Below are 25666 nucleotides of genomic sequence, written 5' to 3'. Positions count from 1 at the left end.
TACAAGTAAAACTCTTACTATAGAGTTGAACTGACAGATTAAAAAGTGAAAATGAGATCCCAAAGCCAGGCAATGCATCCATGTGAGGTTCTCACACCAGTACCCCTGCGCGCAGTGCACACTCGGTACACAGTTGTTCTGCCTGAGCGTTAGAGACGAGACGCGCGCTCTGGGCTGGACCCGCGTTGCTGTGTCGGGCGCAGCGCAGCATTCTGGGCTATCAGAAGCCGCCTCACGGGCCCTTGGAGGCAGCGCCGAGCCGTGGGTCATTACCTGGGAGATGTGCCACCGTGTGTCTTTCCTGCCCTCCCCTCGTCTCCTCCTCCCACACCTTGTAAGTGGCCTGTCGGGACCAGCCAGCGGGGGAGCCTACAGGAGGGTCTTGGTGAAGCAGTGACCTCACTTCTTCCCCTTGGGTCCCCAGAGGCAGTAAAAGCGCCTGGAGAAGAGCGGGGCGGTGTCCTGGGGCCCCTCCCCTTTGCTCATGGGTTAGGAGGTGGCGGCTCACTGCCTGTCCTTGGGCTCCGCAGCCACAGCGCGGTCGCGGGAGTGATGCCTCCTTTCCGCAGTTTCCTTTGCTGCTGGCGCCTGTGCTCGGACCGCTCTTCATGCCTTAGACATGCAGCGCCCCTGAGTTTCACACACTCCTTTCTGAGTATGGTTCTGACGCCCAGCTGCTGGCTGGCTGTGACTGGGTTTTTTCCCCCAAACTGAAGTGAGTTCAGTCCAGGTATTTTTTCTGTTACCTATCTCCCAAGTCCATTTTATGTCCAGATGGACCTAGCTCCCTTGAGATTTTAGAGCATTTTCCTGGTTTGGGAGATGGTCTTGGAGAATTCCTGAAGTGAGGGATGATGAGTGTGTGTGTGTGTCTGCGTGTGTGTCTGTCTCTAATAGACTAAGCTATGGTAGATTTACCCACCCAATATTATTCTTCAGTTAGCATATTCTTAAATTCATCTCAGTAGTTTTCATTAGATATTTTGTTCGCTTCACTACCTTATAACAGATTAAAAGTGCCTCTGATAAGGACTTATTTCCTAAAGAAAAGCAAAAAACTGGGGAACAGGGTAGTGTTACACTGTCATCTCAGGTACTGCCTGTGTTTAAGAACGTAGACCTGGCGCGGTGGGAACAGAGGTTCCTCTGCCAACTACCGAAGGGGTGTCGTAGTCCACTGCCCGCGGTGAGCATACGTGCAGGGACCGGCTTCAGCCGCGTGACCCCGTGGTGCGAGCAGCCTGCTGTTTCCATCTGTGGTGGACTGCAGTTTGCTTTCCCCTGGATCATAGCAGCTGGCCTGCTCCTGTCCTGTCCCTGGGGTGGGTGACTGGGTAGGGGAGGCCATCAAGTGTATAATGCAGCCATGCATTCCTGGGCCTTCGTACCAGGCACAGCAGTGCCGATGCTGGCGCCAGTTATGCGGGCACTCCTCTGGGTATCCTAACGGACCTTCTAGCGCGTTGGTACTCACAAGGCTCAAAGCTAACATATACCCTTACAGTGAAGGAAGGCGTTCTCAGACTGGTTAGAGGAGACATCAGAACGTGTAAGCCTTTGGGGGCTGGTAGAGGCTTTTAAATGGAAAGAGGGAACCGATAAGAAAGAAAGTCAAACTGTAGATCTTGGTGAGGGAACGTGACTTCCAGAGAAGAGAAGTCCTAGGGGACACAAAGGTCATGTTCTGGAGTGTGCCCTGAGATGGACACTGCCCCCTGGATTGGTTCCAGTAGGACCCAAAGGTGCTCTCGAGGCAGGTGCTGAGTCCCAGAGAGAGCTGGTGGCCTTGGGGCTCAGTCTGGGCCTACTCAGGGAAATGACTTAGGTTCTCCCAGGTGCTGCACTGCTGAGGAGGGAAGAAAAATTGAGGACACAATCAACAATTGGAAGAGCTTTTATATATGCACTGAAATAGATGTAACGGCCCACTTAGTAGTTTCCTTCAGTGCCAGTTCAAATTAAATGATGTGTTTAGAAACCCCCGTTACTGTATAAGCACCCACAGGAAAAAGCAGACTCCCCTCCTGCAAATGAATTGGAGTGGGTAGTAACTGATCAAAGTCAAGGTCATTGAAATAGAAACCCTTCCAAAAGAAAATAGGGTCCACGTGAGCACACAAGGAGCCAAAGTTTGTCCGTGAGCTTAAATCTAATACTGAATGTCCTGCCTTTAAATACTTAACCCCAGGGTGGGAGTGGGGGAGGGGAGGTGGTGGGGAAGCAGCTGAGAAAACCAGTAATAACATGTGCTTTTGAGGTACATGGATGTGTTGATGAAAATGACCCCATGCAGGTGTTGTAGAGGCTGGGGAAGTGATGTGCTGGGGTTCATACAGGTGGGGCGTACTTTGTAGAGATTCAACAATGTGCTACAAATGTGATACCTAATCCTGAACTACATGTATTGAGGATTGTTTAAAAAACAAAAAAATTTCATTGAATCAATAAATTAACAGTTTTTCACATGCTGGCTTTTCTTGCTGTAAATGGTGACTAAGAGGTGGGACAGAAGTCCAAATCTTCAAGAACCCTGGAATCGACTTGTTTTCAGAAAAGCAACATTGCCTGGTTGGCGGTCCTTTACAAATGACTACTTCAGACACGAGCAGCCACCTCTGACCCACGGGGTGGCTGATCTAGGAGCTCTGTGCTGCTGCCCGTAGGGAAAGAAAAGTGCCCTGTTAAGCCCTGTTTGCATAAATAAAAACGTTGATCATCACCAGCGCTCCCAAGGGGGCGACCAGCCACTGCTGTGAGGACCTGATGGTTGTTTCCTTTCTTGGGGGAGAGGAGGGATGAACCTTGAGCTGCGGAGATGAGTGTGGTGGACGCAGTTCTCCACCTCGGTGTGAAGACTTAGCAGGAGAGGTGGGACTGGAGCGTCTGTCTCGGTGCTTCTGCGTTGCACCACAGACACCTGCTTCTTGGGATTGACCTGTTTATGGCATGACGTGACCCTTTGCGGCAGTGTTCTGCGTTTATGAAAGTCTCTCCCCAGCCCCATTCTCTGCAGCAATAGCGGGCACATGCTGTTGGGCAGATGGTGGCGTCTTTAATTAATGTTCTTGCCGACTGATCCCTCTGTGGAGTTGGATGCTTGGAAATCAGTTTCCGAAGTGCTTAAAGGCAGTCCATTTCTGAGCCTTAGGCATCATACAACCTTTCTCAGATGCTAAGCGGTAGAACCCGTGACCCCAAGAAACTGGAGTGATGTTTCTGTGTGATGGCCCCCAGGTGCACAGCCCTTCCTACCCCCCCAGCGCTGTAGCACTGTCCTGAGACGCTGCCGGAAGTCTGCCGTCCGCGTCTCTGCCCCCACTCCGCCGGGCCGGACAGGGAGCAGAAGACAGGTTTCAGGCCGGGCCAGGGGAGAGTTAAAAAATACAGGGCTGGGCGAAGTAGGTTTACAGCTGGGAGTACACTGCCATGTGACATTCTGAGGTGGTGGTAGAGCTGTTGTAAGAACCGTAACCTGCGTGTCTTTTTCCATATGAACAACTATAAACCTGCTTTTGCCCATTGCTATCAATGGGCAAGGTCCCTTTTTGCTTTTATTAGTGGACTTGCCCTTTCTTGTGTACAAGACAGGCATCCAATCCTTAGTCCCAGACTGTCTTTGGTAGATGGGATCAGGTCTGGTGGTACGCTGCGGACCTGGTACCTCGGTTTGCACAGAGTGGTCAGCGTCCTGGCCCCAAGAGAAGGGGGACAGACTTGGTCATCCATGTGGTGTCCAGAACTTTCCCCTCGCTCTCGCAGAAGGCTATATGAAGACTGCCTCTGTCTGTGGTGACCAGGAAAAGAAGTTTGAACAGGGGACTGTGAAACCCAAAGTCAGGGTTCTCACTGGGGTTCCCACCAAGGGGTGTGGGAAAGCCAAGCCTGCACAGGGTCCCCGGCCCTCTCCAGGAGAAGGAACCCACACACAGGTGGAGGCCTGTCCTCGCTCCCAGTCACACTGATTAATGCCGTCTTTCCCCTCCTCCCATCTCTCTCCCCAGGTCTGTTGCGGTTCCTCTCACTTTTCCATAAGCAGAACAAGAACCAAATCAAACGTCTTAACGTGTGTAGAGAGATCACGTTCCGTGAGCAGACACAAAACGGTGGCAGGTGTGGCGAGCAGGAACTAGACCAGCTGAGGGCAGCCCACACCGCATACCAAACCTCACTTCCGAATGTAAAAGGCTGGCTCGCCTTGGGCTTCCTGTTGACTTCCTCCTGACCCAGAAAGCATGGGAAATGTGAAGGGTATGCAAAGTGGTGGTTGGTCACTGTCGCGCCCCTTGACCCGTCCTGTGGCCGCCTGTTCTCCAGCAGACCGCAGACTCCGCAGCGGGGAACGGGGGCGTATATGGCATGATGGGCAGTTACATATTATAATTTTAAAAGTATATATTATTGAATAAAAGGTTTTAAAAGAAATGTATGGAGAGTTTTCAGTACGGAAGGGGCCATTAACCAAGACCCATGGCCACAGACGGCTGAGTGAAATAGAAGAGCATTTGTGGCAAGTTCTAGCCACAGGGCAGGAGAAGTCCCAGAGGTGAGCAGGGCAGGTTTTAAGGATGCTCTTTACAGAGGTGAGACGTTGAGGAGGGATGGTGAGCTCATCCTGGGGGAGGGGCGGTTGATCCAAGCAGCCTCGGGGAGCCAGGAAAGCCAGGCTTTGCCTTGGTCACCCTTCTGTTCTCCCTGGACCGTCTTTCCAAAGCAGGTGAGTCACCCAGTGATGTAAGTGTCGCTTCTAGTGAACTCGGGAAGATGCCTCAGCCCCTTTGCTTTCCCTTCGCGCTGTTTCCGTACTTCATTCCACCTCCCAATCCTGTCCCTTCTCCCCAGCCTCCCCTCTGAAAGAGCATCTGAACTTGGAGGATGCTTCAGTCTGCTGTCCCGAGGCAGGACAGGGGTCTGCGGTCTCGGGTCCAGATCCGAGGGCTGCTTCTGATCACATTGAAAGGATGGAGTGGAAGCACTGGCTGTATTTGTTAAGGGGACAAATTCAACCTATTTTAAAAACGAGCCTTCCCTGGCTCCCTCAGTTCTCTGCTCCTTGGACAGCCATGCCACAGTGACAACCTGGTGGCTGCCCAGCCTTGTGTCTAGCGGTGGCTGCATCCTTCCACTGCCTGTCGAGAGCAGAAGCCACAGGCAGACCCCAGTGCCCAGGCGGCTGGATGGGGTCCCCCAGTCCTCAAAAGCCATGTGGTCTGCACAACATCATCCTGTCTTTTCTGCTACTTGTCCAGAACAGGTGACTGGCAATCCGGTTTTGAAACAATTATGGGGGGAAAGCAAAGAGGCCCCTCGGCCACCTCAGCATTGCAGTGTCCCTTGGACCAGCTTCTGTTGTATCCAGGCAGTCCCCCAGATTTGGGCGCTCAAGACAGTGCATGGCCCTGGACACCAGCGAGCAAGGGTCCGCAGGCTCACCGCCGGCAGACTTTTGTAAGGCCAACGGGGCCCCGAATGGGTGGACTTGGTGCTTCCCAGCTCCATCACTGGCCTGCTGTCCTCAAGTGGTGTCTCTCCTGAGGCCCTTTTTGACTTAATGATTCTGCAAATTTCTGTTGGTGTCCCAGATCTCTGGGACAGCATCTCAATACCTCATTATAATGAGCACGTCCCTGAAACCCCTATGGACGTGGTGCTTCATGTGTGCATGTTTATCTACATAGCATTTTATCACTGTGTTGACCCGCCGGTGTTCGAGGGCCTTCAGACAGGAAGGGTTTCTTTGGAGCAGCGAATGGTCGTTTGCTTGGGAGTTCTTTAGAAGCCGTGCAGAACTTGACCTCTAGCTTCGTCTTCCAGTTTCCCTCCTCAATCAAGGCACTCTTCTTCTCAGCGTGAAGTCTTGTTTTCCAGAAACCTCTCAACCAGGATAATCTTGGTTTTTGTGAATGATTGTTGCTGGATTGGAGAGTGATTGTAGAAAGGAGAAAGAGGAAATTTTTTGTTTGTTTGTTATTTTTAATGCGGTTTCAGCCTTGAGAGAAAGGGACAAGAAACCTGCTAACCCAAGACCACTCTTAACGCTTATCCACAACGTGATTGGAAATTCAGAACTTCAAGTCATATCTTCCAATAATCCTGCTTGTGTTTGGGTTGTTTAAAGTAATACTGAATTTTCTTGATTACCAAAGCAATTATGTTCATGGTAAAATGTCATGTTACAGCAAAGCAACGAATGAAAGCCTCTCCCCAACCACATACACACACATACAGAAAGTCTTTCCTCCCTTGGAGGTAACCATGGTTAAATTGGGTATATACCTTCCAATTTGTTTCCTATGCCTTTACTGACATTTTAAAACTATAATGACTTTTATTTTTACAGAAATGTAATCAGACTCTTCATCTTCTTTCTGCAACTTGTGTGTTCACTTCATTGTGAAAATCTTACTGTATTAGCATGTATAGCTCTACCTCACTTCTTTTCATGCCTGCATAGTATTCCATTCTGTGCTGCGCCACAGTGGAAGCAATCCCTTATTGATCGACTCTTAATAAGTACTATTTTCAGTATTGCTGCGATGAACAGATTTGCACATACATTTTTTTTACACAGTATGTTTGTAAGATAAACTTAAAATATTTGATCTGCTGTGCCATATGAATTTTTTTTTTTTTTTTTTTTAAGAAAGGGCGCTGTTATGACTCACTGATACAGGTTGAAACCGTGATGCCTTTAGTCACGGAATTCTTGTGGGGCTCTGTCAGGCATGCGGGGCATGGCGCTAGGGCCTATGACTTCCCAGGGGCCTACAGAAATGTTTGAGACCTGAACAAAAAGGGTGTTGGCTCTCACATAAGAGAGTTGCAAAATAAAAATAAATGTGATTAAAATGTCTTTCCAATCCTGCAAACTTCATTAAGTTAATGGTTACATTCAATACTTTTAAAAACATTTTTCTCGTGATAATTAGTGGAGTCACAGACAAGCACAAAATCAATTTTAAAAGCAAATTCTAAACATCTTTTCAAAATCACAGGAAAAAGTTAAATATGAAAAACGGCTTCCTTTTAACATGTTTAAAATGCTGTAGAAAAGGGCCGGCAGCAGCCTGCTGAGTGGCAGAACAGATGAGCCTGGTGGGACTGAGGTGCAGGGGCAGAGGCATTGTGGAATATTCCACAAACTCTTAAAATAATGTACATCTCAAACACATTGTGCTAAGGTGCCAGACTCAAAATGCTACTTACTGAATGATTCCACCTATATTAAATTCTGGAAAAGGCAAAAATATATGTAGGGATAGAGAACAGATCTGTGGTTTCCAGGGGTGAAGGGGATGTTCGAGGGGGGAGGGTCTGACAACAAAGGGATAGGATGAGAGAATCTGAGGGGGTGGGGAATGGAACTGTTCTGTATCCTAAATGTGGCAACGGTTATGACTTGGTGCCTTTGTCAAAACTGTACGCCAAAAAGTGCATTTTACTGTGTGTGAGTTTAAAAATCAATTTAAATAACAATAATGTGCAAGAGCCCAATAGAGCCCCATCGGAACTTCACTCTCAGAGTAGGAGCTTCGTCTTCCCACCACTGGCTCTTTCATTTGATGTTGTCTGGGCTGATGGTCTTTGGATATAACCACTGGATTTGGTGGGCCTCCTCCTGCCGGCCGAATGCCCCAGTCATTGCTCTCCCTCCCCATCCCCATCGGCAAAGAGGGGTGAAGGATAAACTGCCTTACAGTGTCCATCCAGTCTGTGTCTCTTGGAGGCTGGGTGCGCTTGAGTTTCTGGGCTTGGACAGACATGAACAAACACTGTCCACTGGGTTTCAGCATCTGACCAGGGCTTTTGTGCACTGAAAAGGATTCTTACAGTTCTTGGTGTTTTAAATAGTATCTTGGTTATTAAAGCTATACATTTAAAATCTAATTTGTCTTGTGTCGTTAAAATCAGTTTACAAATCTTGTTATAAATACAAATGAGTTGTTTTTGTATATAAACATGGACACTTAATCTTCAATCAATGCTGAATTAATTCAGAACTAAATGGGTTAAACCATAAACATTGTTCACACACAATCTTATTTCCTTAGACATTTCAAAGTCACCCATACATTTAATCTGTTTGATTTGCACAAACACTTCCAATAGCTAATATGAAAGACCAAAAATCTGATGAAACCTTCATAAGGATTCATATACTAACATATCTGAGTCTTAAACTCATAGATGTAATAAATCAAAAAATTTTAAACATTTGTTTACAAACAAAATTTTTTAGATATCTTTAAATTAAAAACCACAGAACTAATTTCAAATTCCTTGAAGCATTTCAAATTAAAGTATCAGATTCTCTAATACATTAAGTTATCTTAGTATTTCAAATATCAGATAACAAACAAAATGTCACAATAATGAGAAAGTTATTCCTCATTTTGACATGGATTACTGTTAGGGGTTTTGATGTACTTGCTATTAATCTGTCTGTGTTTTGACACCCCACCAAGGTGACATGTTCAATCTAAACACAGGACTGTGATTTGTTCATGGTCAGAGATTCTGGACGGCACCAGACTGGTTGCCCAGTGATGGTTCTACCTAAACTTCAGGTCACCAAACTACGCCCCTTCTTGTAGTGATGGGATTCTCAAGACCACCCTTACCTTGCACTTCATGCAATTACTTGATCTTTCTACAATTTTTAGTTACTTATTTTTAGAGAGGGAGAGAAAAATGGACGTAACATCAATTGGTTGCCTCTTGTACATGCCGCGCCCTAACCTGGGACCCAACCAGCAACCCAGGCATATGCCTCAACTGGGAACCGAACCAGCGACTCTGGCTCACAGGATGACGCCTGACCAACCAAGCCACACTGGTCATGGCCCTTTTCTGCAACTTTTTATGGGCCTGATTTGTATCAGTTGAGCTTCTGTATCTACTGCCCAAACTGTAATTTTAGTGCCTTAATAGATTTTGCTCTCTTTTTACTACTTATTTTATTTTTAAAAGGATTTTATTTACTTATTTTTAGAGAGAGGGGAAGGGAGGGAGAAAGAGAGGGAGAGAGAAACATCAGTGTGTGGTTGCCCGCCGCACACCCCCAACTAAGTACCCCAACTGAGGACCCAGCCCACAACCCAGGCATGTGCCCTGATGGGAATCAAACTAGCGACCCTTTGGTTCACAGCCTAGCACTCAATCCACTGAGCCACACCAGCCAGGACAATTTATTACTTTTTAAAAGTGACTCATCTACCCCATTTTAATTGTATAATCATTGAAGGAAGTGACTTATTAGCAAGATATTTCTTGTGTTGATATTTCTCTTCATGTTGATGAAGAGAAAACAATCTTGAAGTGCGGTGTTTAATGTGTTTCTGTGAGTGATATCTGTAGTTTTAGGTTAGTTCGCTCTACATTACCTTTGAAATGAAGGTAAATGTCAGAGGTGAGCCCTGGTTGGTGTGACTCAGTGAATTGAGTGCCAGCCTGCAGACCGGAAGTTTGCCCAGTTGATTTCCAGTCAGGCCACATGCCTGGGTTGTGGGCAAGGTCCCCAGTTAGGGGCATGATAGAAGCAACTGATCGATTGCTGTTTCTCTCCTTCTCTTTTTCCATCCTTTCCCCTCTCTCTAAAAATAAATAAATAAAACCTTTAAAAAAATGTCAGAGGTCAACATTTGGCTCTAGATTGTTCATTCATTCATTTATTTGTTCACTCTGTGCCCGTCATGATGGTGGTACTGTGCTGGGTGCTGTGACATGCGCAGAAGACACAGTCTGCATCTGGAAGAAGCATGCCAAAATCAAGTCTACAATGAAAGCGAAACATGTTTGCTAAACACTAATCCGTGTTCTCCAAACCTTTAGTCAAATCATCTTTACTGTAGCCAAGGCTGTGATCACAATCAATGCTGAACCCCACAGTTCACGTGGCCACTCACTGAGGAGGACTTAGGGGAAGCAGGCACTTTCATTGCCTCGGTCTGCGTGCTCATTGATGGCTGTCTGTTTAGGGCACTTGAGTGCACTCATGCTCAAGGTGTTTCCATTTTAACTGCGGAGAATCCATGGTTAATGAGAGATGTGAGCAAGCAAATGAGATAGGTGAGCCCTTCTTCTGAGCGGAAGATCTTTATTGTTTGCATGGGTGTGCTGAGGCCAGGAGAGACAGAGCCTGTGCTGGGCCTGCGGTGACCAGGAACCCCAAACCTGTGACTCTCAATTCACAGATTCAGCACATACTACTTCCCCATTTTTTTGCAGGCATTTATTTTGGGCACTGGGAATATACCTACAAGGAAGACAGGCTGAATTCTCTCAAAAGCTCAAAATCAAATGCAGGGAGATAGACTATAAAATAACTGTATAGACTATTAAGTGGTGATAAATGTTACTAAAAAAAGAATAAAGCAGAGTATGAGGGACAAGTAGTTGGTGTCTGTGGGTGCTACGAAATTATTTTCACTGCCCTAAAAGTCCTCTGTGCTCTGCCTCACCTTGTGTATCTCCTCACCCTGACCCCTGGCAAGCACTGATCTTTCTGTTGTCTCCATAGTTTTGCCTTCTCCAGGGTGTCATAGAGTTGGAACCAGACGGTATGTAACCTTTTCAGATTGGCTTCTTAGTAATATGCATTTAAGTTTCCTCCATGTCTTTTCATGGCTTCATAGCTCATTTCTTTTGAGCATGAAATAATATTCCGTTGTCTGCATGTACCAGTTTATTCACCTACTGAAGGATATCTTAGTTGCTTCTAGGTTTGGGCAATTATGAATAAAGCTGCTATAAATGTCCATGCACAGGTTTTGGCGTGGACATAAGTTTTCAACTCCTTCAGGTAAATACCAAGGAGTGGGATTTTTGGTTCCTATGGTAAGTGTATGTTTAGTTTTGTAAAAATCTCCCAAGTGTCTTCCAAGTGGCAGCACCATTTTGCGTTCCCACCAGCAATGAATGAAAGTTCCCGTTGCTTCACATCCTTGCCAGCATTTGGTGTTGTCAATGTTCAAGGGGACAGAATTTAAAATCTTGCAGTAGACTCAGGAGGGCACATGAAAATCTAATGTATAATAAATGTGCTTCCCTGTAGGATATTCTGAAAAATTTAATAACAATCAAGGGATAAATTGTTCACTGGCCTAAAGTATACAGAGTCCTCAGAAAATCATTCAAAAATAACAGTTTATATAAACAATTTTGACTTTCTACTGTAATACAATCCATGTTCCCTCTGCCCCCACCCCATGTCTGGAAATTCTGGCTCAGCTGTTCACGGGGCTGCTATGAGGACTAAATGAATTAATAAAGGCCGAGGCACTTAGTATAGTGCCTGACACATAATAAATGCTCAGTTGATGTTAGCTGCAAACTCCCTTTCCGTCGGCCACAACACCCCGCACAGGCCAGGGCGTGGAGTATAATGCTTAGGCAGACGCTCAGTGAGTGGTCTCCAACATTTCAGATTTCTTCCGCACATGAAATACCACAGCTTATTTTATGTCTTTTTAAAAAAAAAGTTCTTCTGAGTTTTGATTTTTAAAAAATCAGCTGTTGACTCAACGCAACCAACTCCACTTTATTTTAATTTATTAATTTCTGCTTTTATCTGAATGCTCAGGCTTTCTTGTTTGCTTAAGGGATACATTTTCCTCGGAGCGTTGCTTTGACTGCATCCCACACGTGCTACTGTGGGGCATTCATAACGACCCTGTTAATAATTAAAGCAATGATGCACGTAAAGCCCTTAGCACAGGCAGTGTTCGGTACAGGTGAGCTGCTTTAGCCTTACCTTGTGTTCAGCCGACAAGCATACTCGGCATTCGCAGGGTTCCACGTGGACACTTCCTTAGCTGCCTACCTCTCTCACGTGCCTTTCACCACTACTGCGCTTGTAACTCCTCCTCGCCCCTCAGGGGGCGGGGCCTCATCGTCCCCGCCAGGTCCCCATGGCAACACGCAGGTGCTGGCTACACATTCTCTTAATTCTCGATCTCCTGAGCTGAAACGATGGAGAAAAGTAGTCCCTTGGCAACGGAGTTTTTTTTTCCACAAGGAGGCGGAACTAGGGCAGGGCTTAAGGGCGGAAGGAACAGGAAGGCCGCCATCCTCGTGGCGGGATTGGGCTTCGCGCTCTCAGGGGGCGGGCTTAAGTGGGCGGAGGAATCTATCTTGAACGATGTGTGGCTCGCCGCGTCCATTTAAGGCGGGGAGAGTGGCGTGGCCGGCCGTTGCTGTGGTTTCCAGCCCTGGGCTGGGTTCGTTCTTCAGAAAGCGGAAACTCACAGACGTAGCGTCCTGTCCCGCGTCCAAGTCCAGGTGTTGGTGGCCGCCGATCCGGAGAAGCTGCACAGCGTCCCTTGTTCGGTCCAGGGTCGCCCCCCTCCCCCCCCCGTTTTAACCTTCGCCACTTAGTATCCAAATCTAGGTCGCTCCGGCGCGGCCGAGGAGAAGGCCGCCTGCGAAATGTTCAAAAACACGTTCCAGAGCGGCTTCCTCTCCATCCTCTACAGCATCGGCAGCAAGCCCTTGCAGATCTGGGACAAAAAGGTACGGGGCTGGGGCTGGGGCCGGCGGCGGGGCGGGGTGCGGAGGCCGCGCGCTCTCCTTGCTCCGGGACTGGGGACGGGGAGGCGGGTAGTTGTGTCGAGCTGGGGCCCGGGGGAGGCCTTGAGGTTCCTGCCATGCCCCGTCCCCAGGCTGGGGCGACTGAGGCGCGAGGTGGGGGCGTCGTGTAAGCAGCAGGGGGTACAGATGCGGTGGGCGCGGCTGGGGTTTAAGTGTCCGGCGGCCGCGATGCGGTTAGGTCAGCGGTCCCTTCCTTGCCCCGGACTTGACTTTGTGTGTCAGCTCCTCGGAGCTTCGGCTTCCCCATCCATCCAGTGGGGCTGACTGTGCCTCTCTCCAGCGTGAACTTGTTGGAGGTTGTTTTCGAAACGTATCGAAGAAGACAGCGGCTGTTCCCTGATCTCACAAGTGTTTACTGACTCCCTGTGTCGTGCCAGGCGCTGTGCGGGGCACCACACACAGAGCCTTTGTTCCAGGCACCCTCGTAGAGGCGCAGCCAGACCAGTTCTGTCGGAGTGTCTTTCCTTTGCTCCCTTCCTTCCACTGATTGCAAACAGGTCAGGGTTTGGTGGCCTTGGGCACCTGTCCCGCACTCCCTGCCCCTGGGGCTCTGTACTGAGCTTTCCTTCCGGGCCCGATTCCTCCATCAGGAAAACTGCAAAAGGGCGGCCAAGTCTCGTCTGGATTAGTAAGTTCACAGCCGCGTACCAGCCTCATTATCTTTCTGCGCCCGCAGGATGGTCCTTTCAGGACCCCAGGAGTTGGTGAACAGGGGGCACGCGTGTCTAGCGGCCTGGGAGTGGGGCCGCATGTTATTACCGGATAGTTCCCGTTTCCTGCAAGTTTCCTGACAGCCCGCTGCGCCCTGGGTTGAATATAAGTCGTCGGCAGCCGTCCGTCTCGAGAGACGATGGTGTAGCTTCTTAAGAGTCCATCTGCACCGCCGAGAATGGCTGTGCAGTCCGACTCGGGAGTGACATCGTATCTGTCTCCTCCCGTGTTGAATCGACATCTTGCGATGACACTGAAGCTACAGAGCCTGGGCAGGGTGATATGGAGGGTCTGCTGTTGCCCATGCAGCAGACCCCCCCTCTCTTCGCAGCTGAAGGGTCCAAGGGAAAGACGGAGTCAATACAGCTTGGGTTCAGGTGCACCGCAGGAGTTGCCGGTGTTGACCACAACATCAAACCGCCTTAGGGACTCCGGCTCCGGATTTTCTGTCGGGGTTTACTCCCTTAGCCTTTCCCCTGAAGAGGTATGCCGCAAGGCAGCGGAGGTTTTTTGGAGTCAGAGTTTTCCTTCTCTGATGTACCCTGACTGGAAGATCGAACCAGCGACACTTAGCTCGCAGGCCGACGCTCAATCCACTGAGCTAAACCAGCCAGGGCTGGCTGGCATTTAGGACATGACATCGCTGCTCACCCCAGGGCAGAATGAAGGGGGTGGTATGTTGAATGTTGTTTTTATAGAGATGAAGGTAGAATAATCTGAAGAAGCAGTTTGTCAGTCAGGAAGCCAAGAACGTTGGGTTTCATCTCGGAAGGACTCTCTGTCTTCCCTTATCCGTGGATGAGCTGGGGGCTTCAGAGAGCCTGGGGGAACGCGGGCACCTTGTGCCTGTTGCTGCCCCTGGGAAGCTCTGCGTTCTGAACGCAGCGTGGAGGGTGGTGTGTTCATGAGGTTTTTTCCTAAGATAGTTGAAAGATGTGACCCGAATGAGTTTGGGCTTATGCATACGTGAAAAATCTGTCCCCGTCTGTTCTTCCACAATGATCCTACCCATCATCTAGAGCGAATGCCAGGCGTGTGACCTAGGAAAACAGTCCTTTAATTTTGTTCTACGTTACTGAGGTTTTCAGTTGCATGGTTTTGTTCATACTGGAATAAAACATGGTAGACTCTGAAATTGCACCTCTACAAAGAGAACCCGCGGTCAATGTCCCAGGAAGCTCTGTAGGAACTTTGTAAGGCTTCTCAGCTGTAGCTTGACTTCCTTATGGGCTGTCAGAAGGCCTGTGTGCCTTCTGAACTTGGAGCTGAAACAAAGTGTCAACATCAGGCAGCTGAAACAGGATGGGCGGCTTGATCTGGGAGGAGAGGCTTTCAGCGCAGATCCGAGAACTTACTAACAATTCAGTGCTCCGGAGGCTTCAGCTTTTCTATTAGGTGAAATTCTGTGACTAGAATAGCCCATTTTAACCCTTCTGGGCTTGATATTCTGTAGTTACTTTTCAAATGCAGCTTTTTGACTAGTCAACATGTTTACACATGAAATACAAAAGCAAAGTAACCATGGTGTACTGTGTCCCTTAACACCGCCACTAGAGGTCGGATGGTACCCTAATGACAGAAACATGTATGAAAACATTATTACATCGACTGGCAGGTTATGTGGAGTAAATTTTGGCGAAGAGAACTTTAGAAGAAAACTCATCTTAAGCAAAATTCTGCCCTCTGGGGCAAGGAAAAGACATAGAGAAAAAGGAAAAGTTTGGGGCCAGATTCACAGGCTATATTGTAAAGTTCTCAGAAAGTGTTGGGAATCCAGTTTGGTCCAGGAAACATTGGGAATTGATATACTGATCAAAGACTTACTGAACAACAGCTAAGTGACAGGCATTGTATAGACGGGGAGATACAAAATTAGAGAAGATATTTTCCCTGCTCCTGAGAATGAGGGCAAAGCTTGATGGGAAAAGGGAAAGGACTGTCTACATATGTCAAGAAATGACCCTGACCTTTGCCAGTAGGTACATGTTGGCTATAGTCTGTATTTTCAATTATTTTGATTTTACAAACCTTTACCCATGTTACATCTTGAGTTTATGGAGAGAGAATTTCTGTGATTTGTTTTCTGTGAAGAACCTTGGAAAATGAGGTTTGGTTTCTGTTTAGGCTGTGTGTCTCTTTACGAATATGGGGAGTGACTGTCGTATTAAAAAAAACTGAGTCTGCAAACTCCATACTCATGGGTATGGTTACATCTTTAACACCTGTGTTTATTCGACTCTTTGGGGTTCATAGCCCCTCTCCCCATCTCATCCTGGTGTGGCTCAGTGGACTGAACAATGGCCTGTGGACTGAAGGGTCGCTGGTTTGATTCCCAGTCAGGGCACATGCCTGGGCTGTGGGCTAGCTCCCCAGTTGGGGGCGTGTGAGAGGTAACCAGTCCATGTTTCTCTCACACAGCGGTGTTTCTCCCCGTTTCTCCCTCCCGCCCCCTCTCTCTAAATAAGTAAATAAATCTTTCAAAAAACTATTTCATTAAGAGCTTAGACTGCAAGTTCCTTAAGGGAAAGAAGAATCTCTTACCTTGAAACCCCAGTGCTGGGATGTGATCAGACACTGGATTTGTGCCCTGGCTGTTGGTGTCCTCTGATGTATAACCTTGGGCAGATACTCGACTACTCAGTTTTCTCGTCTTGCAGTAATGTCACCTCCTTCTCCTGGTTACAGAGACGACAGGAAGATGTATAAGAAGTGCTTAGCAACAGAGTTATGGCATACAGTATTAAATAGGACAGGAAACTAAGGAACTTGCTTAGGAGTAAAAATGTTTGTATTTGATCCCACTATTCAGATGCCGAGGAATATGAAGAACAGTAAAACTGGACCTCTGAAATTAGAATAATTTAGTCACATTACCATGGCTTTCCTAGTCCAAAACCCTTATCGTGGTCTAGTGCCTGCTTACCTAGTTCTCCACGCTCACCTCCCCTTGCCTCCTGTCTACTGAACCGAAAGGAAGCCGGATAACTCAGTTGGTTAGAGCATTGTCCCAATACACTAAGGTTGCAGGTTCGATCCCCGGTCAAGGCACATGCAAGAATCAACCAATGAGTGCATGAATAAGTGGAACAACATATTGATGTTTCTCTTTCTCTCTCTCAAATCAATAAATTTAAATAAAAAAAAAAAAAGGAGTCCTATTCTCTCTCACCGTAGGGTTTTGTACTTGCCTGTCCTTTTGGGACCATCCTCCACCTCTACACTACTCTCTAGGTCACAGCTTAAAGCCACTTCCTTGGGTTAGTTTCTGTCCGTTTGCAAATTTCTGTCCGTTTGCAGAATCTCTCCTTCCTTTTCATCATACTCAGTCACACTTGAAATTAGCATCTTAAGAGCTCTATTCTTGGCCAGACTAAGCTTTCTGACAGAGACCTGTGTAATTTTTCAGACAAAAGAGTTTAGGAGAAACTAGGGCTTTCTTAATGTTCCCTTAATTTCTGGGCCCAGCAGGTATTACATTTATTAAAGGACTCTTATGTGTAATGTAGACATTACTTCTGGTTTGTAAAGAAAATACAAGGAGGTTCTGTTCCCACTTAATCCCTGTGTAAAACATCATTTTGAGTCTTATACTGGTAATGTCCTCAGAGTCCATTGGATGAGAATCTTAATTCACCCAAACTTCACCTTGCTTTCTCTTAACAGCTGCTGACCCTCCCCTATTCCCAAACTAAATATTAGACCCAGAGTTTTTGTGGCTGTTGCTGGATACTATTAGATTCCCATTTCCTGCTCCTGATTTAAAAAATGAACAGTCTCCAGGAAAAAACAAAAACAAAAACTCCCACGCTCTAGCTTCTAATGCGTAAACCTTGTTGGTCCATGTTAAACTCATGCAGTTCCCAGTAGTAGAACTGAGAGCCTTTGGACATGAAGGTAGTAAAACTTTTTTTTTTCCAGACTTTCCCTGGGTCATTTCCCTGATGATATTCTTCATTATTCTGAGTACCAGCTTTTACCATAATTGGGCGAAGACCTGGGTTTTAGTTACACTTGCCCTTTTAGGGCACGGTTAGGAAGAGCCTGGTTAGCCATGCACGTAATTGTCCTTTCTCTAACTAAGGGGTTGCTGTATATGCCCAGAGTTGCCTCTGCTGCCTGGATAGTCCCTGTTAAGTGTAGCAAAAGGAGAGAAGCCTTTGACCCTTTGGGAGCCCTCCAAGGCCACGGCCCTGAGTCGGAGCTATGCCCCAGTCTCCCCACAGAGGTCTCCCTCTGCCTGTTTTCTGATAGAGCCCAGCCCCTAGCAGATGGGGTTTTGCTGAAATGGACAGCTCTAATGGCTTAATGTAAATTGGAGCATGTGTCGTTAAGACTAGATACCAGATGGCTCGGGGCTCAGCTGTCTGCCAGGAGAAGTGGGTGGAGCCAGAAAAAAACTGAAATGTGGGGGTAGGGAACGGATACAACTCATGTGTTATTTTTAAAGAAATGCAGAGCATTGGCCAGCTTCCTCCCTCTCCTAGTAGTATTCTCCCCCTCAGCTTGACCCTCCTCCCTGGGGCTTAAATCAGTGTACTGTATTAGTTGCCCCAGCAACCATGGAAAGCCTGGGAGAGGAATGGCAAGGAGGGCTTGGTGACTCCCTTCTTGGTGTCTGCAGAGGCCGAGAGCCAGCGGCCTGGCTCCTGAAGCCCCTAAAGTACTTCCAGCTCGTACCCTGGGGGAATGGAGCGTTCATGACATTTTTTTTTTTTTTAATGTAAGATTGGCTTTATTGTTTGGAAAAATTAAACTCTTGTAGGCCACACTTTGATAGTGGGAATGTGTTGTGAAATAAAAAAGAATTAAGTCAAAAATAACTGACACTTTCTAATTTAGAGAGGGAAGTAAAACAAAACCTGCTTCCACCATGAGCCACAAAAGCTGACCAGTTGATTTTATCTTCATTTCAAAGCCAGGCCTGCCCCGTGCCCCCTGGCCTGGAAGGCGCTAAGGAGAGGAGGCTGGTGCTCGCTGAGGCCGTGCGTCTTGTTGTCCGTGTTTGTCGGAAGGTGGCCTGCGGAGGGGGTGGCTTCCCGGGAGACCCTGCGGTACATGTGAGCCGGGTTGCCAGGGCGCCCATGAAGCCGTGTCCCACCTTGGCTGTACCCTTTCCCTCTTTCATTCTAGTTTTGAGGCCCAGAGAGGAGGTTTGGGGAGGTCTGCCACCTTCTCAGTGCTCATATCTGAGTAATTGCACCCCCACCCACTCTTTTGTTCCCATGCATTAGTATTTGCAGCCCTTTGAACCTAATAAAGGAGAAAAATCATAATTCACTAACAAATCAACTTAATTTGAGTTCAGAGCTCTGGCAGCTTGTGATATGAGAATACATGTGTGTTTCTTCTTTGAGGACTGAGCTTTCTCCTTGGGCAGAACTCTACGTGGCTTGTTTTACCACCAGCCAGGTGGGAACCAGAGAAACTGATGGGCATTCCTTTGGGAACGCTGCCTTGGTTCCTCTGAGTTCTCTTGCTTGGCGGCCACGTTAGTTTTGTAAGAATTAAGGCTGCGAGTGTGGCTGTTGCCGTGGGGCTGACAGAACATTCTCCTTAGGAAGCCGTGGCGAGTCCGACCGAAGGCCAGCTCGTGTGTGGGGCGGAGGCGTGGGGCGCACAAAGCCTGTGTCGGCTCCCAGCTGGGGGGCTTCTGCCCGCAGCGTGGGGCGCTGCTTTCTTCTGCGAAGGCCTGAGCAGGCGGGTTTGCTGGGGTCAAGTCATCGGCTGTAAACCCTGAGCTGGACAGAAGGCAGGTTCCCCAACACTTACCCCACCCGCGCAGTGTGGAGCTGGGGAGGCTCCCGGCGGACTCCGGCCCGAGAGGCCTCGTGATGGGAGATCTGAGGCTGTGCTTTCCCACAGTGTTGGATAAACTGCAGCATGTGGCAAGTTAGCAGTAGTCCTTGGGTGCTAATTACTTAATCCTTTCAACTTAGCCATCTGTTTGAGTGTTGCCTAATGTACCTTCTAAAGAAACAAATGGTTCTATTACAGGGAAGAATTCGCTACTATGTTATAAAATTGGTGTTTGCATCTTGTTGGACTGCTGCCAGCTCTTATCAATGTGACTGCATCACATTATTTGGAAATAATTTCACAACGAATTCCTCCTTCATCAGCACTGCCTGATTTTCCACAGCACCCATGGGCTCGCAAATGGAGGAGGAAAGCGCCACTGGGGGTGGGAGCACTCACGCGGGGAATGAGGTGGGCAGCGCTGGCGTGCGCCACACAGACCCAAGCCTTTGTGCGCCTAATCTCCCTTGGAAAGGGGCCTAGAATCCAAGGCAGGAGGGCACCGGGCGTCGGCAGCCCTGTTTGAGAAGCACTTCAATGTGACGTTTGTGTCTTGAGAACCCAAGAAACGCCACGTTGGCAGAGCTCTGGGGCCGGTCCCCCCAGCAGTCTGTCTCTGACAATGGACACCAAAGGATGATTTGTGGGAAGGCATTCTTCCCTCTGGCAGCCTTGTGGGCTTTGTGATACACCCCAGGATCTCTGGCTTCCTCTTATAGTCCCTGGTGGGTATGTTACCCAGGAATTAAAAAAAAATCCATCTTGAAATTATTCATATGTGCCACCTTTTAGGGTGAGAAATTCCAGAAGTCAGCAAATAATTGAATGCTTACTTTATGCCTAGCGTAGTACTAAGCATTATAGAAGACACAGACTATACTTATGTGATTTCTGCCCCTGAGCTTCTACTTTTTTGAGGAGACAAGACTCAGTTGCATCTTGTAGGAAAAGGTGGGCGTGATACCAGACATCACCTGGAGAACACCATGCACTCCAGGCGTGGGTCAAATTCAGTCACAGAGCTCCGACATCCTCTTATTAATAAGCTATGTTGACTGCTGTGGCTCAGTGGATTGAGCGTCGGCCTGCGAGCCAAGTGTCGCTGGTTCGATTCCCAGTCAGGGCACATGACTAGGTTGCACGTCAGGTCCTTAGTTGGGGGCACGAGTGAGAGGCAACCACACAGTGATGTTTCTCTCCCTCTCTTTCTCCTTTCCCTGCTCTCTAAAAATAAAATAAACAAACAAATAAATAATATTTTTTAAAAAGCTGTGTTGAAAAATATAACTCTCAGACTCAACACTGTGTTCTCTCTCATGCAAATTTAATGGAAAGCCAAATGGTTGCGTTGTTGATTGCAGCAGCCCGCTCTCACTGTCCCTAACTAAACAGATAAACAAACAGACAGACAAACAGACAAATCATCTTTCTGATGAATCCTGCTCTAAACCTGGCCACCTGGCTGGTCTCTTTCTCATGTTAGTATTCAGTCCAGCAGCCCAGCCCTCACTCGGAAGTATCTGCATGTTTCTGCTCTGTCCATCTTCGGCGCTTAGGAGTTGATTGCTTGAGGGTATTTCTTCTTTCCTAACAATTTTGAGAGGAGGGATCTGTATTGAATATCGATTCCTTCCCATCACGTACCTCCTACATGTGCAGCCAGCAAAACAGTGTAGGATGGAGTGCTGAATGGTGTAGTCCGGGCTATCTGAGCCAGAAAAACAAATCAGAGAGAAGAGAGGTCAGCGTGGGCTGCAAAGGTTAAAGAAGGCTTCTGCACGTGGCACAGATGGGACCCGAGTTCACACTTGAAAAAGGAGAAATTCGGGTAAGAGAAGACGAGGAAGCATGAAGCAAACTTGGGGGAGTAACGCTTTCGTTTTTCGGCTGCCCCTCCTCTGGGATGCTTGCCCGGTCTGGCCGCCGCAGTGCGAGGCAGGACGGGCGGTGGGGCCTGGGCGATAACCCTGGGGGTCGCTGTCTGCGTCTGTGAGGTGGAGACAGCACCACCTACGCCGTGATTTTTGTCGGTGCTGTCAGTAGGGCTCAGTGAGAGAAGATAGCGAACGTTCTAATGCAGAGCGGGAACTCACTAAGTGCTAGCTGAGTCTGCGTTGAGTTGATTTCTTTGGGAAGAAATTTATCCTGATTTCTAGATTGTTGAGTTACCTGTGGTGGCCGCTGGGACCCAGTCCGGCAGTAATAGCACGGTTTACTTACTAGAGCTGCCACACAGCATGGCCCAAACTTCTGTGTTATGCCCACTCGGGCCAATTTTTCTTTAAATGGTCCCATTCAGCATTCAACATCTTAACAAAGTCGTTGCCAAATATTTCAGTACTTATTCTCTTCCTTCTAGGTGCGGAATGGCCACATCAAAAGAATCACTGACAATGACATCCAGTCCCTGGTGCTGGAGATCGAAGGGACGAATGTCAGGTAGGCTGCCACTCTGTTCTCTCAGAGACACTGTGCCCTGGGGCGGCGGCCCGTCACAGCCTGAAGGGCACAGACGGCAGAGGCAGGCGCCTGGTGGGGGTCCGGCGGTGCTCCAGCAGCTTCCCTCGGGCAGGCTGCTCCGTGCGCCCGGCCTCAGTGTCCCCTCCGTGAGATGGGGCAGTGACAGCACACCGTCCTTACAGGGTTATGCGAGGGTTACACAAGGGGATGTGTGTGAAGCGCCTGGAGCCTGCTTAGCACGCATTAAGTGCTCTGCAAGTGTTAGCTGCTATTCATGTTTAACCAAGGAGTGTGTGTGTGTGTGTGTGTGTGTGTGTACGCGCGTGCGCGCGCGCGCGCACAGTGGGGGTGGGGGAATGTTGCTCTGACCATCCAGTGGGTGGCCGCTGTGCTTTTCGGTGCCACGATGGTCTTAGTGTTGGTTTTCTATCGTTTGCTGGGTCTCTTGGATCAGAATTGCCTCTTCTCTCCCTTGAAGAACTTCCTCAGATCCCCTGCTCTGACTTTGCTTTTCAGGTATTTTATTACTGATGTCTAGTCCTGCATTGGGCTTTTGTTTTAGAATCCAGCAGTTTTTAAAGCATTAGCTGTCTTAGGGGTTGAGGGATTCATTGGTCGACGTATCTGGATCTTTTTCACTGTGTCTTCTGATGTATCCTCTTGGGCCACCACAGAGGAAAAGACAAGTGGTGTGTGTGTTGGTATTTCCTTTCTCTACAGCACCACATACATCACGTGTCCTGCAGACCCAAAGAAGACACTGGGAATTAAACTTCCGTTCCTTGTCATGATCATCAAAAACCTGAAGAAATACTTTACTTTTGAAGTACAGGTAAGTGTGTGCCCATGAATTACATACTCTTGGCTGTCCCAGAGAGGTGTCCTGTCAGCCTCTAGGGAACGAGTGGCCCTCGGAAAGGACCTCAGTCCTTCTGTATGTCCCCTCTTCTGCCTGTTCTGTGACTTGATTGAGCCCTAATTATTATGGTGTACATTTGGTATTAGTAACCATAACTTAATGCCAAGTTCTTAAAGAGACGCAGTAGCCCTGGCTGGTGTGACTCAGTGGATTGAGCACCGGCCTGTGGACTGAAAATTTGCCAGTTTGATTCCCAGTCAGGGCATGTGCCTGGGTTGTGGGCCGGGTCCCCAGTTAGGAGTGTACAAGAGCCAAGCAATCGATGTTTCTCTAGCACATTGATGTTTCCTTCCCTCTCTTTCTCCCTCCTTTCCCCCTCTCTAAAAAAAATAAATAAATGAAGAAAATATTAAAGATACGCAGTAAATCTAATTATAGTGACAAGATTTCAAAGCCTAAGGGTTAGAGTAGTGTTCGTGTGGGGAGGAACCATTTAGTACAGGGTAATTGTTGGTCTCTATTCTAGTATTTTTTATTTTTCAAAGGGAAGAATGTTTATGAAATCATGTTATGGCTTGAGAACCTGACAGGTGTGTCATATGTTATAAGCAGCTGGTGTTGTCTTGGCAACAAATCAGAGAGAATTGCTACTTCCAGGCCATCTTCATCCTGTGTGACCTGTGTCTGGTCTGTGGATTCTCCCTCGGGTCTCAGCCTTGGGAAACCGGCCAGTGAGAGCCAGGTCCTTGCCTGTCCCAAATTGTTAGCTTCTTCCAGGATGGGGTGAAGGGGACCCGTCTGCATCTCACAGGTACTAGATGACAAGAATGTGCGCCGGCGGTTCCGGGCCAGCAACTACCAGAGCACCACGCGGGTCAAGCCCTTCATCTGTACCATGCCCATGCGGCTGGACGACGGCTGGAACCAGATCCAGTTCAACCTGTCGGACTTCACTCGGCGCGCGTACGGCACCAACTACATTGAGACCCTGAGAGTGCAGGTACGGGGCCCCGAATGGGAGAGGGGGATGCTCTCTTACTGGCTTGTGCCCCATGTGGTACAAGAGTGGATTTCTGGTTCAGAGCTCCAGGACATACTCGGGATTCTGCTCAGATGTGGTGGGAGAATATGCTAAGCAAGCCTCCCTCTTGTCAGAACCCTGCACAGGCCAATCCGAGGAGACGCCAAAGGGATGAAGCTTTGCCAGCACCGCGGGGGTGGGGAGCTCTAGGGGAGGCAGGAAACGAGGAAGGACAGTCACGTTCAGTTTCTCAAAATAAGCCCGGCCTCCACAGATCCACGCAAACTGTCGCATCCGACGGGTTTACTTCTCAGACAGACTGTACTCAGAAGACGAACTGCCAGCGGAGTTCAAACTCTACCTCCCAGTGCAGAACAAGGCAAAGGTGAGCCCGCCCCTCTGCGGAAGACCAGGCGGTTGGCGGGGGACACTGTGCGCTGCCAGGTCCTCTGTGTGGGGCTCGGCTGCACAGCCTCTCCACGCTGTCGTGCAGAATGGAGCACCCGTCCCCCGTAAGACCCGAAGTCTCCCTCATCAGCACTGACTCAGGAGTGACCCTGCGAAGGGTTCTGTTAGTTTCCCTCCACCTGCACGAGGTGGTCCTGCCCCTCCCCGGGCAGGGGCCTGCTGCTCCCTGCCCACAGGCCTTCCATCGGACCCCTTCATCAGCCCTCTTGCTGTCTCCGCGGACACGGCAGTGCACCCCGACAGGCCTGCCTGCCTGCTGCTGACCCATGTGTGTGCGTTTCCCCGCAGCTCAGCCCCACCCCTCCCCCAGGGGCACAGAGGCAAGGGCCAGTGGCACTGACCATCTATTTTCTAACAACCTGAAGTGATGCCTCTTTTTTTTTTTTTTCTCCAGCAATAACTGGAATGCAATTCAAGGGGTGGACCCTGGACCTAACTCTTATTTTAAAAAGGAAGCTATCTGGAGGACAACGCAGAAGAAGATATATTTACATTAGTTCAGTGTGCTATGGTTCTCGTATCTACTACTTGGGGTCCCTTGTCACGGACACCAGTGACCATGCCATACGTAATTGCATTGTAAGTACAGCGGGGGACACGTGACTGCTGGGGCCGATCCCGCGGCCTGGCCCAGTGTGCAGGGAGACGCCGCGAACTTGCAGAAGTAAATATGTCAATTTCAGACCAACATTTCTTTCTGCGGTTTGTTCTTTGTTTTATATGTTATTCAAATATATGTATATGTTGTGTAATACTCATAATTTGGAAATGAATAAAATGTTATATTCTTGGTTTGTACATTTGTTCTTAGTTTGTGTCTTTTTTAATGGTGACATTTCTCTTTCGTGCTATGAAAATAGAACTCTTTCCAAAGAACGTCCCATACATTCATGCTGTGAAATAGCTGGCAGTGAGCACTTGAAGAACAAGACAGATCTATAGATGCTGATTTGGAGCAACTTCCAAGATAAACTAAATGGAAAAACACCGGAATAGTGCGTGACTAATGGGGGCGTCTCACTGGGGGCGGGGTCCTGAGCCGAGCTGAAGACAAAATGGCATCTAGTCCCAGCTTTCCCTGTCGCAGCCAGCACGCAGGGCCCCTCAGCGTTGGGACGGGTCGCCACCTCCCTGTTGGAGCTCCAGATGAAGTACCTGCCCCGAATTTAGGAACTTAATGGAAAACGGCTTCTTTAAACACTGGACTCATGTGAGAGAGCTGAAACCTTCCACCACTTGCCCAACTCTCACTTATTCTGGGGCATTTACTCGCTTAGACAAATAGTTAAATTCACAGAAGTTGCCCTGGCCAGGTAGGTAGCTCAGTTGGTTAGAGCATTGTCCTGTAATGCAGGAAAAAATATATATTCGTTCACGGTGCTGTGGTTCTTTTTATCTACTACTTGGGGTCCCTTGTCACGGACGCCAGTGACCATGCCGTACGTAATTGCATTGTAAGTACAGTGGGGGACACGTGACTGCTGGGGTTGAGCCTGCGGCCTGCCCCAGTGTGTGGGGAAATGCCACGAACTTGCCGGAGACGCCAAGGTTGCGAGTTTGATCTCCAGCCAGGGCACAAACAAGAGCCAGTGACGGCATATGTAAGTGGAACAACTGATCTCTCTCCTCTATCTTTTTTTTTCTCCTCTCTCTCATGTTAATAGGTAAACTTTTAAAAATAAAATAAAAAATGTATGAAAGTTAAGCACTTAACGCTGCAGCTCTACCATGTAGAACATGTCTGGGGGGAGAGCAGTTGGGGGCAG

At 48.3% G+C, this 25666-nt stretch overlaps 2 protein-coding genes across 2 annotated transcripts in view; both read left to right on the top strand.

Moving 5' to 3' along the window:
* Window positions 1-4284, top strand: part of CSNK2A2 (casein kinase 2 alpha 2) — a 34928-nt gene extending 30644 nt beyond the window's left edge. Inside the window, exon 12 of the mRNA XM_090261375.1 lies at window positions 4002-4284. The gene's annotated coding sequence lies outside the window, so the exon portion shown is untranslated. The remainder of the gene's footprint in view (window positions 1-4001) is intronic.
* An 8064-nt stretch (window positions 4285-12348) lies between these two features.
* On the top strand, window positions 12349-24380 carry CFAP20 (cilia and flagella associated protein 20). The gene is made up of 6 exons (XM_090259580.1): window positions 12349-12507; window positions 21452-21531; window positions 22273-22384; window positions 23223-23411; window positions 23707-23817; window positions 24295-24380. Exons 1-6 carry the CDS (start codon window positions 12424-12426, stop codon window positions 24298-24300), a joined length of 582 nt encoding a protein of 193 aa, XP_090115706.1. The 5' UTR covers window positions 12349-12423; the 3' UTR covers window positions 24301-24380.
* The last annotated feature ends 1286 nt before the right edge of the window (window positions 24381-25666 follow it).

This window comes from Furipterus horrens, unplaced genomic scaffold (genome assembly GCF_987537825.1).
Source record: "Furipterus horrens unplaced genomic scaffold, mFurHor1.1.pri manual_scaffold_13, whole genome shotgun sequence".
Classification (NCBI taxonomy): Eukaryota; Metazoa; Chordata; class Mammalia; order Chiroptera; family Furipteridae; genus Furipterus; species Furipterus horrens.
The sequence above is the reverse complement of the archived record's forward strand: the minus strand, read 5'-3'. Positions and strand labels throughout refer to the sequence as shown.

Excerpts from the sequence above, each read along its gene's own strand:
- CFAP20 (XM_090259580.1), top strand. The coding sequence starts at position 12,424 with ATGTTCAAAAACACGTTCCAGAGCGGCTTCCTCTCCATCCTCTACAGC. Across the intron at positions 22,385-23,222 it reads ACTTTACTTTTGAAGTACAG|GTACTAGATGACAAGAATGT; the intron begins GTAAGTGTGTGC and ends TGCATCTCACAG. Across the intron at positions 23,412-23,706 it reads TTGAGACCCTGAGAGTGCAG|ATCCACGCAAACTGTCGCAT; the intron begins GTACGGGGCCCC and ends CGGCCTCCACAG.